The 12,194-nt window shown below is 51.0% G+C and overlaps 1 protein-coding gene across 2 annotated transcripts in view; it reads right to left on the reverse strand.

Moving 5' to 3' along the window:
* Positions 1-3,092: 3,092 nt before the first annotated feature.
* LOC125954638 (uncharacterized) overlaps positions 3,093-12,194 on the reverse strand; it is a 34,571-nt gene continuing 25,469 nt past the window's right edge. For both annotated transcript variants that reach the window (XM_049685104.1, XM_049685103.1), the window contains exons 5-6: positions 4,605-4,800; positions 3,093-3,303 (exon numbers count right to left, since the gene is read on the reverse strand). In XM_049685104.1, coding sequence (XP_049541061.1) covers positions 3,093-3,303; positions 4,605-4,800 — 407 coding nt within the window. The remainder of the gene's footprint in view (positions 3,304-4,604; positions 4,801-12,194) is intronic.

Below are 12,194 nucleotides of genomic sequence, written 5' to 3' on the forward strand. Positions count from 1 at the left end.
TTTTTTTTTTGTTTTAGGTTCATTCACTTCCCTCTTTCTCTCTATCGCCACCCTTCGTCGCTACCTTCCGATAACAAACTTTCCTCAATCATTTAACACACCCATCTCGTTATTCCTTGTTTGGTATAAGGTACCGTTCCGTCTGCGCTGCGCTCAACCAACGATGGCGCGCGCTCAAATTTCCTATCTAATCACTTGGCGTTCATCTTGTCGTGCAATTGTCTTCAAACATTAGATATAAGGGATAATATTTATATATATATAGTTTATATGTATAGAGCTCTGCGGGTCTCTTTTTAGTTATGGTAATATGCTTGACCCATGTGATCCGTCTATCCTACTAACCACCACTATGCTGTTCGGCGCGCACGTCTAGTGTACGGTAAACCTTGGTTAACTGTGTTTCGCTCCCCGCCATTCCTCGGTGTTTGATCCACTTTGAACTGATTGCATACGATGCTTTGAATTGTTATGTTTTTCTTCGAAACCGAACTCAGGTGGCCAGGCGGGTTCAAAAGTCGACGTCGACGTTCCCTAGCGCCGTCCTGCGCCGCAATGAAAGGAGTGCAACAGCCGGACTGACGTGTGCACCGAAGCGTTTGATACTCGTACTATCCGTAGACTAATGGGTGGGATGTGTTTGTGCTTCTGGTTTTGCTCTCATCTACAGTACACCGGAGAGGTGCCCTTCCAAAACGAAACGAATCGATATCTCGGCAAACTGGATTTGATGCAAATTGACACATTTTCGTATTGGTGGAACAGTGGAGCCGGAGGTCAGGGAGGTTCCAGAGTCGGCTCCCATTTTCTATTAGATACTTCTACTTTGTGCGCGTTCTAAAATGGATTCAAGATGGAGAGATAGAGAAAGGGAACAGTAGGTGGAAGAAGAAAGAGTCGATTCCAAACAGGGAAGATCTGTAATCACTATGTTGAGCAAAACGGGGTAAGGTCAAACGGTTCAGTGGTGGTCACAGAAAACACTGTGCTTCCAGTTTCCGAATTTGTGGGGCGTTCGAATCGTGGCTTTGAAGTCAGATCCAATAACCAGTGTCCCACTAACGATCGCTGCTTTAGCGTTTCTTTTTCATTTCTATTGCTGCCTCGGAAGGCAGCAGACTCGAGATTTCGCTCCCTGCGTCATCAATGAACACCACCAAATTTGATAAGAAGTCGTTTTGGTCTCGGCCACTACTGCGGTTCGATTAGATCGCCCGCTCGCCCTTTACTCGCTACCGCTACTTTCTGTTCTACTAAAAACTCGTAGTGGATTGCGAGTAGGTATATCGAGATTGAGTTAGAGAGTGTTCTACTGGAAGAGATGGAGTTGAGGAGTTGCCGAGTGATTGGAGTTTTTAAAAGAGAGAGTTTCTCGTAGTAAAAGGTGTTGTAGTTGTGGTAGTAGTAATAGTAGTAGTAGTAGTAGTATTAATAGTAGTAGTAGTAGGACTATAATAGTGTCGTGAATTGGTGATCTAATGCTACGGTTTTCCAAACATGATTCTATAAAAAGAGGCTTTGGACCAAAAATATGCCGAGTCCCAGTAATAGTGTTTGATAAATGTGGTGCCTTGTTTCCGCGTTTCGCGCGTACGCAACCGTTTTGGGGTTTTTTAGTTTAAAAGTGTTGATGGGGATACGGTTCCTGTTACAATTTCAACCGCACAGCTCCTCACCGCGTACCATGACCATGCTGTGCGTCCGAAACAGTGAGAGTTAATCGACCATAAAAGAGTATAGTTAGTCTAGGAGGGTTCCCAGCTAGTACCAGATTGCCACCATGCTACGAGCACTACATGTTCTGTTACTGCTTGTGCTGCTCCTGCATTCATCGCTTCATCTCGGGCGCGCGCTTTGGATGTATAAATTCCATGTTTCTTTTTTCTTTGTTAAATTTAGGTTGTTCTCTTCTCATTCTCAACCTTCTCGGTTCTGAAGTACTGAGAATGACTTTGGAACAATATTTTACTACACCTTGAACTGCGTCTTCTCGTTTACCCTCTCTCTCTCTCAATAGTGGTTTGTGGCGCGTCTTGTGGGGTTTTCGGCGCGTCTTGTGCGGTTACTCGACTGCCCCTTCGCCTCGGATATCTCACTTTCACTGTGGCCAGCAAGCAGGGTGCTGTCTTGTGCAGGAATTATACATAATTACCTTATCGCCTAGCGGTCACTGTGGTACCACCGTAGTGCTGGTGCTGCTGCTACGTTGAGCGGAGTGCCATGCCATGAAAAGCAAACCTTTACGCCGCTCCCTTTCCTTTTTCGTTCTCGATCGCGAAGCAGTGTTGTCTGTTTGTGGCATGTGTTTTGTGAAAGGCGTTTAGTGGCACATTGCAAGCATCCCCACTGCCGAGCCAGTGATGGAAGATGCACCGAACGAATCGAATTTCCTCTCAGCACACGATCACGCCATCACAATAGTGTCATCACGGAGCGTGAAGCATAGCGCGAGGTAATGCAGCTTAAGCACCGATGGCTGAAGCATTCGTGGGCCAGCTACTGCTACACGCGTCCATCTGCAGCATCGCCTCGCCGCGCCATCACAAGATGGTGGTGATCTGTGAGGAGCCGGACACGTAGCTGCCCCCATCGCCGATCAGATTCTGTATGTGCTGCTGGGGCAGATGGTGGTACTGCTGATAGTGGTGCTGCTGGTGCTGCTGTTGGTGCTGCTGCTGGTGCGCATGCTGATGCTGGTGGTGGTAATGGTGGTTGGAGTGATGGTTGTGCGACTGCGGATGGCTTGCACCCGAGATGCACGTAATGATGCGTTCCGGCGTGATGTCCTCCAGGTCGCTGTAACTGCTGGCGGTGCGATGATAGTGATAGGAGGTGGTCGACGATCGATCCGGGCGCCCACTGCCACCCATCGCCCCTCCCGTGGCAGTAATCACACATCCAGTGGCAGCAGCAGCACCACCAACACCACCACCACCACCGCTACCAGCACTGCGGTGGCTGGAGGAGTAGCTCGCCGCACGTCCGATCGAGCTGCGATCCTTCGATCCTGCGGTCGATCCACTAGCGTTCTGGTGGTAGTGACCACCACCACCAGCAGCAGCTGCACCGCTCATCATCATGCCTCCCGATTGCTAGGTGTGAGTGGAGTGCGAGTGAGCAACGGAGATCGAGGTGGTCATCGCGAACGGACCCTCCTCCTTCCGGCGCTTGTCCAGTGAGTCGTACAGCGGAAACTCGCAGCACAGGATGAACTTGAGGGCACGCGGCACCTCGGAGTAGATGGCCGGTGGGATGGGAATGAGCGGTGACGTGCACGCCTTGTACTTTCGATACTCGAGATCGCTGCAACAAAAAAAAACAAAACAAATGTGAGAAAATATCCAAGCAGGCACGGTATTAATGGCGTTTAGTTGTAGCGGTTTGCAAGGATTCAACACATCAACGGCCACTACGTCACTATCGTTTCCACGCGCAGCGCCTACCCCGCGACTCGACTTGTGGCAAATGATTTCCACAATTGGTACCCGATCCATTTGCCATGTGCCGGCAGGTTTTACGGTCACGATATGATTAGCGTGACCAAACGCTTTCATGCGCGAAGCGATATAAAAGTGGGCAATGAACGTCGTGGGCATTTAACGTTCGATTGGCGTCGAGCACGCAACCTACCATCATGTTTTCCCTAATGCTCTCTCTCTTTCTCTATCGTTTCGTTCTCTTCCTGCTTCCTGGGGGGGTCCTTATCTTGCGTGTGTTCGCCCGAACGAACACCCTATTGCGATTCCATTTGCTACTCGTTATCGCTGATTTGAAGCATCGGTATCGGTTTCCTCTTTCCGTTTCCGCTTCGCTTTTATCGCTTCGGACGAGACTCCATTTTCCAACCATTTCCACCCCCCGGGGCGCTTCTTATCTTGTTCGGCCCATTAGGCCCGGTTTCATGCAAATGCTCGGCGGACAGTGTTTTGCGGTTCTGTAACATCTGTAAATGAATCGATGGTCGACGGCCTGCGTGGTCGCGGTCACTCTCAAAAGGGGATTAGCAGCTATTAACGTGTTAATTCACTAAAATGCCACACGCACCCTTGGCTTCGCTGGGCAGGCGGTCCCTTGGAGGGAATTTAGGAAGGAAAATAGTGTTCTCTAAATGCGGGAAGAGAAATCGTCGAATTCTGGCATCCTGGGGAGCGCCCCCCGGTTGGGAGAGCGACGCCCAAATTGAATTCATTATCTTCCAGCATATTTTGTTGGAAATTACATAAATCATTTGTCACCGCACCGACTCACTGGCTGGGACGCGAAGGTAGACCGAGCGACGCCAACGGCAGAAGGAAAGAGTGAAAGGAGGAATGGAGGAAAAACGAATGAATACCATCGGAGGCATTCGTGCCCCGTTCTTGGCAGTTTCCACGAAGCAGCTTCATTAACGTCGATAGATAAGCGGCAGCGAACCATTGGACTGCAATCGCTCCGATAAGCTGACTCCCGACGGTCAGAAAACTGGCTAACGAAAAAAAGAAAAACCGGCATTCGACTGGCCCATCTAGTGTCCCTTGGCTGTTGCCTTGCGTTACGCAAATAGTGTCCTTGAATCCTTGCATGAAAAGTGACCCGACGGGGGTTGGTGTGGGTCGTATACTCACTCGCGATACTTTTCATCCGCCGACCGTTCCCGCACCGGAATGCCGGACAGGAACAGGATAATGAGGGTCGTGAAGATCGGCGACATGATAGCGACCCACTCGATGCCTTCGATGACGTTTAACGAGATGACGAATATGCCCCACCAGATAACGATCTCGCCGAAGTAGTTCGGGTGCCGCGACATCCGCCATAAACCTTTAGAAGAGAAGAGAGAGAGAGCGAGAGCGAAAGATGCAAAGAGAAAGAGAGAGAAAAAAGGATAATCCGTTAGCATTATCTCATTGTTGCTACTGCTGCTGCTACTGGTGCTGTAGGAGTTAACCGAATTCGATTATGTAAAGTGGAAGTGGTCATGATGCCAGGAGCGTCCCCTGACCCCCTGAGCAGTACAGACCCCCTATGCTTCGCATTATCGCACCACGAGGATATCATTAGTTTTTGCTGCTGTGGCTGCTTCTGGATCCACGAAGACGAGATCGATAGCAGAAAGGGCGAATAGGGCAGCGGGCCCGCAAAAGGAATTGCAAAACGAATCCATCTCCAAAATCAATTGCCAATGCCATTGCCCGTGGCCAACCGCAAACGATGATCGCACCAAACGGCCGCAAGCCGCGTCTAATCGAACGATGGCAAAGTGCCACAAAATTCCATAAATCGCGTCATTCCGGGAGCACTCGATCCACTCGTGCCAAACCGTCCAGTGAGTGCGTCCGGTGGTTTTTGGGGATCGAATCCGAATTGCACGATATTGTTGTTGTAGGGCGGGTTTGTTTTTTTGGTTTTTCTCCTTCGAAGAATCCTGCAAGGAGCAGCTTCCCCGGGACCACCCCGGGGGTTAGCCGGGATGGTTTCGCACCTCACAAACACCGCCATTGTCATTGTCTCGCTCTGCTGCCTGGCGTCGACGGAGATGGCAGCCAAAGCCACAATTATCACTCCTAGTGGTGGCTGTTTTCGTGGAAACTTTACTTCTCCTTCTTTCTCGCAGGGGATGGGCTGACAAATTCTTTGCCACCAGCTAAATGTCTGTATGTGTGTATGGAATGCTCTCCAGTACGCGCTCCAGTCACCGCCGGTGCGAGTCTCGAGTCGATGCGAATGGCAGGTTCGCGACGACGAAAATGAGATTATTTCGTCCCCGGTTCGTTGACTTTGCAGCCGCCGCATTTCGTCTTCGTTCTCGGTGAGGACACCTGGGCATGCCTCTGTTCCACTCCACCCCTCCCTGTGGTGGGGGTGGGGATGAGCTTCGCCGAACGCTTGCACGCTTCGTTGGGCGCCCTCGTTTGTGAGTTGGAATGGAATGCCACTTTGCACACGTTCTTGGTCTTGTTCTGTTACCTCTAGAGTGAGAGAGAGAGAGAGACAGCCGGTTTGCGGCCATTTCTGTTTTTGTCATTCCTTCTCCCATCCTTAATTTTCATTAAAAAATTATCCTTCCCTCCTGCGAGGATGAAAGTTCTCACTCTCTCCTTAATTTACTGCAAGCTAGCACCAACAACAATCCAAGAAGGCTGGATTTACGAACCATTCATAAGCGAAACTGGAGATCCATATACAAAACAATCGTAATGAAAAGGTGCATATGAGGGATCTGCTCGTCCAATTCTTCGGCTCGGCAGCGCGCAACGCTTGCAGGACTATGTGGACCTTAGGCCCTTAGCTCACAGACGTCAGTCGTCCTCCTCCTGAGCGCTACGTGCCCAGATCGTCGTCGTCGTCGTCGGGTTGTTTGCGTTCTCTCACGCCGTTTGCTCATTTAATTATGGTTCCCTTTTTGGGGGAGGTAGCGGACGCAACTGTCTCTGATACCTCTCTCTGGTCGGTTTCTGATACCGGCATCAGTTACAGCGAGCAGCCTCGTGGGTCCTCGTGGTGGTCGTTGAGTGGGAAATTAGTTGCTGGCAAAATAAATAATTCGCGAAGAAATGGAGTAGGTCCGGACCCCCGTAACCTATCCTAGGTCAACTGTGGAACCGTTGTGGATGGTGTGGTTCGTTCAGGTCGTTTAAATTTTTATTTGATTGAAAGAAATGGATTTTAAATAGCAACGGCATACGGCATTTGGGTTTGCGCGTAAAACGTGATTTATTAAGGATTTTCACAGGGGAACTTGAGGTTCAGGGAAGGACACAAACAGGCCACCGCTCAGCTGAAGTGCCAACACGGCGCGGCCACATGACGATTCCCACACGATTCATCCAAGTATAACCGGCAAGGAGCGAACGAGCAGGCACGAGTGGCAATTTCCCATCCATTATTGTCTTCGATGACAATGACAACCCTTCCCGTGGGCCCGCGATCCCCCAACCTACCACCCCGAATACCGGTGTGTAACAATGGTCTGCTCACAGGCCGAGGCCGAGGCCACGCGGGATGTTCAATTTTGATTTATGCTGCCCACCCTCGAACCGGTAGAGTTTGCCGGTGTTTGCGGTCCGGTTGACGGTTGATAGCTTTACGGACCGTGTGGTAAAAAAAAGGAGGGAGTAAAAACAGAAGAAGAAGCATCGTCCTGCCAGCAACGACGACCGATCACTGTCGACGCTTTGGAAGAGCGACACAATGGATGATGATGATGCTGCCGGTGGCTGCTGCCTACTGCTGCCGGTTGCGGTTTGTCTCGAGAGCACAATGTCTGCAGTGAGTCTGGCCTTGATTTCTCTTTCCCTTTTAGCCGTGGGGGGGAGGTGCTCTCTAACCAGTGGTATCCGTTTTTACCTTGGCCTTGATTTCATCATCAGCAGACCTCGCAGACGGAATCAGTGCAACAGGATTGTTCGGAATTGAAGCCATTGTTCCGTTTATTGAACTGTTCGTCACCAGCCCCTGGAAAAGGGGGTCCCCGGCCTTGGCTTGGGTGAAACCGTTGAGGTCAACCATCAACAGTCCCCACAATAATCCCGGGCAGGTTACAAGGGAGCTGAATGATTTATACAACTCACCGGAAAGCCATCACCGCATCCCGTGCCCTGACGAAATGTGGCCTTCGTCAGGGGGTTGCAACCCCCTTCACCGGGACCAGGGGTGCTGAATGTAACGATGGAGACGATGAAGCATCCCGGAGGAGCATCCTGAATTCCAGTCCCAGCCCCAGTGCACTGTCAACTGGAACCGTAACCACAGCAACAACAATACACACGCACGCACGCACGTGCTGCTGTGTCGCATCGCGCTGTCATGGAGACGCCTCTAGCGAAGGGATGGCAGCTTGATGGAGACGCCTGGTAGAAGAGGTTCAGCTTCGCGCCAATTTCCGCTACCCATTGCCCCCCCCCCCCCCCGTTCCACCCGGGTCACTGTCAACGATGGCAGCAATCAACAGCACTATAAGCTACTATTTATGCCCCTCGCTAGCTCCCTACCACTGCGTGCCTTCTCTGTCTCTCTCTCTCTTGATGGAGCTGGCTCATTAACGCAAATGATGTGTGGTTTGACGTTGCCCTGCTCCAGCTGCTGCTTCTGTTGCTGCTCCATTGCCTGCCACGGATTCGCTCGTGTATGCCTCACCGCAGGCCCAGCCAATCCCTCCCCTCCCGGAAAACCTCGGGAAAGTGCCAATTTAGCGGGATTATCACCAATCGCCGCGACGCGATTGATGTGATCGCTTGCATGCTGCTGCTGCTGCTGCTGCCGATGATGAGTGCAATCCGTTTTAAGGTCGGTTGCGGTATAGTGCAGGGTGCGGGCTCTGCGTGATTAATGCAATAATTATGCGCGGTCACCCACCGCGGATCCCGGCAGCCTCTCTCTCGGCACTCGGTCGGCGTCTATTTACACGACGGGCTCATAACGACAGGAAATAACAAAAAGGCGACCTAGCCGTGCTAGCGTGGCGAGGCGGTTGGCAAAATAAGGGACTCACAGCCACAGCCACAGCCTCACATCGAGCGACGATACGTGATCCGCAAAAACATCGAAACTCAATTAACTTGTCACTCATCGTTCGCAGCTCATATACGCGGTGTGTGCGCGTGTGTGTGTGTGTGTGTGGCTGGCCCCCGAGGGGTTTTGTGACCGGTGACAACCAATCGGTCATCGGTTGGTTCGCGTTGGCGCTTTTAATTGGCCAAATATGTTTGCCTAAATTAATGATTCGCGAATGAAGACGACGCTCGACGAGGGAATGAACGAAGCAAATTAATCCAGCGAGACCAGTGATGCGAAGATGAAGCACACTCCGGAACCGTCTGCGATGACCTGCATGCTGCTGGCATGCCATAATCTGTCGATCCAACGGGAATCGCCTTTCTCATCAATTTCATAGCCCCCGCAATAGATTTTTTTCTGCAATCAATATGGCCGCTCGGGAAACTTCCCGGAACAGTGTGCGTATTTCCCGTATGAAACGCACAGGAAATTTCACAAAAAACTAAAGGTCCGGAAATCGTTTGTTCAACCCCTTTCCTCCCTTATTCTACGGAACTCCTGGAACTGTTTTCTCTTTGTGTCTCTCATCAGTTTCAATCCCCCCCACCAAAAACGACAAGCAAACGTTTGTTTCGATTTTCCCCGAACTTGCTCGCATTACTCTGTGGTCTCCTCCTTCTACGGGCCGAGTACGGGCCCCCATTGAGCTGGCTGGCGTAGGGCCTTTCTTTTGTTGTTGCGTTTGCTTGCAACATCCGAATCAATACGGTCTATACAATTTCGGTTTCGCAAAACAAACGAGTAAATATTGGACCATTTTTACAGAAAATGCTTTGTAACCCGGCGTCAGGCTTTGTGTTTCGTTTCGTTCCGAGGAAATGTGGAAATTTTTGCAAACCGGCTTGCTTGGATCGCTTGAGGTCCACTATGGTTTTTGGGGGGTCTTCTTCGTATCGTTCATCTCAAAAATTGTGGGAAGATCAAACAGACCACCGTTCCACGTTCCCCGTTGGACACACAAATGACTCGAGTAAACATGATGGCGCTCGAATCCATTTATCACCGCCAACCAGCCCGCGCCGGTGGCCAGTGATCGCAGGAACGCGCTCGCCTCATTCGCACGCCATTCATGTGAGTGTATGCCCGTGTGCCCGTGTGTGTGTTTGTGTCCAGTCATGCCGTGCACGGGCTAAGCAGCTGGAACGGACCCGAGATGAAAAAGCATTTCGAGAAAACCCATTTTGGACGCCGCCAGAGCAAAGCACATCAGGCCGTGGCCAGCAAACCAAGAACGAACCAAGGCACCAGGACGTGCGGACGACGACGACGACTCACCTTTGGCATCGTGCCACGGTGGGGTTTGTCCCATCCCATCCCATGCCACCGCCCGGAATGCACTTCGAATCGAATCGGAGATCCGAGTGAAATTGGACAGCACCAGGCAGTGCGCCAGCTGATCCGATTAGGGAGGCAGGGAGGGGGAAAGGGGCCTCCACCATCTCGTCGTGGTCCACGTATCGCTTGGCTCATATGCCATGCCGGATAGGAAGGTGAAGGAGAGGATGCACGGGAACCATTTACGAACCATTTATCGAGTGTTCCGGAAGGTGACCGATAGACTGGCCGCAGCATCTATTTGACCGTCGCTCAAACACACACACACACACACACACACACATACGGAAACGATTGTATTCAGGGCTTAAAGAAAAGGGGGCCACAGCTCCTGCTGCCACTCCTCTACTGCACAAAAGCGCGAAGGGTCATAATTTATGTGGAATGTCGAAACGATTGGTGCTAATTTATGTAATGACACCGTCGAATCTGGCGTGGTAACGGTCTGTGCGGTCGGTTTTTTGGGGGCTAATTTTGTGAACTTGGCCCTCGACTCTAGCACAAAAGCACAATCCCGCGTGGCTTGCGAGTAATAATCCGCGAGTGTGAAAACAATACGGCAAATGGTACTTGCTGTGGCCGTTGTTCCAAAAACCCCCGCTTACCAGCAGCAAAGCAAAAACATGACGCCAAATTAGACGCGCCGCAGAGACGCGAGTTCCAATATCAATTACCTCGCTTTGCATCAACTGCAGAGGCAGAGTTTGCAGCACGCTTTGCAAAGCGCTCATTACATTCAACTCCCACCACCACCACACCATACCGTGGCCATTAGCATAATGATGATGATGGTGGTGGTGCAGGGGCTCCCCATTCTATCTCCGGAAGCTTCATATGCACGTCCTGCTCGAGAAGCATACAATAGGAGCCTTTATCTTCCAGATTTCCCGAGTCTGCTGCAGCTCTTCAGACAAGCATGTTGGTGTGTGTGTGTGCGTGTTCTATGCTTATTTGAAATTACGCTCAAACACAAACAGAGTGTACGTACCAGCATGTTGACACACATACACATCGGCACACACAAGCACATGTGTTGTCAATGTAATTGCCTTGGATTTTGTCATTTTCGTTTCAAGAGCCATCAGCTGCTGAACGGCATCGGATCGGCGTTAGACGTTGGTCAGAGGTTCGATAAGGTTTCCATTGATCCTCTTCAAGCACGTGAAGGACACCAATTGGCCACACCGTTCCCAGTAACCCCAGTAAGGACCGATTGATTGCACTGGCAGAGACCGAGACGCCGAGACGCCGGTCGTCAATTATTCACTTTCTAATCCCTCTCCGTCAAGTCCCGAGATTATCCGAGGGAGAGAGAGAGTGAGAGATGACGCGATACCGAATGCCAAGCCTCCAAGCCCCCGAGGAGAGCTTTCCAATCCGCTCGCCGTCGCGCACTATCACCCCCGTCGAAATCTATAAACGTTCGCTCGTTAGTGTCAAGCGGAGCTGATAAGCTGCGCCCGCCCTGCGCTTGTGGCTGTTGGTGTGTCATCGGCCGTGAGACCGTCTGAAGACCGGCACTACTTCCGGTGGTGGCGGATGTTGAGGCGAGTATCGATGTCACTTCCACGAAGCCTGGCAGGCAGAAGCTGAATCAAAGCGGCAAGCTTCTAGCCCGAACGAGGCGCACTAACGGTAGTTTGATGGACACGGCCCTGGGTGCCAGGCTGGGTGCTTTCGAGTAAATTGATTTATCCCCAGCTCACAGCCCATTTGTGTTGTGCTCATGACGGTGTTTTCCGGTTGATACGACACCTTGCGACAAACAAGGGACCAGAACGGGTCATGGGCAGCCGGAAAGAACCCCCGGAACATAGATGAGATGCTTTTCTTTTTTTTTGCCTCTTTTGTGCTGCCATTCGCTGATGACCAAGATGGTCATCTTTTATTGCAACACAAAATCTATTGTTTCGATTGATTTCCAATTCGAATTTAGTTTGCCGAAAAACAAAACAAAATACATAATTTATTGACGTCGAAGCACATCCTCTGGCCGCGAAAATATGGCTGGAAGAAAGCTTATCCACCGAAGAAGGCTGCGACCGAGACAAAAAAAACTCCCCGTCTCGGTATCTACGCTAGCGGCGTGTTGTGTGTTTTCCACTTCATTTGAGTCCCATTTCCAGCTCGATCCAAGCCATCCAAACCGATCCCAAAGGCAAATTCGCGGCAAAGGGATTAGGTTGCCGCGCCAAAAATTCAACGGAAAAAAGGTGTAACGCACACACACGAAAGGATCGCGTACGAAAGCACCCGGTTCCTCCCGGTTCCGGTAATCGGATTAGAGGACGCGCAAGACTCGCTACCGAAAATGGTAAATATTG

The sequence above is a fragment of the Anopheles darlingi genome, chromosome 3, assembly GCF_943734745.1.
Source record: "Anopheles darlingi chromosome 3, idAnoDarlMG_H_01, whole genome shotgun sequence".
Taxonomy (NCBI): Eukaryota; Metazoa; Arthropoda; class Insecta; order Diptera; family Culicidae; genus Anopheles; species Anopheles darlingi.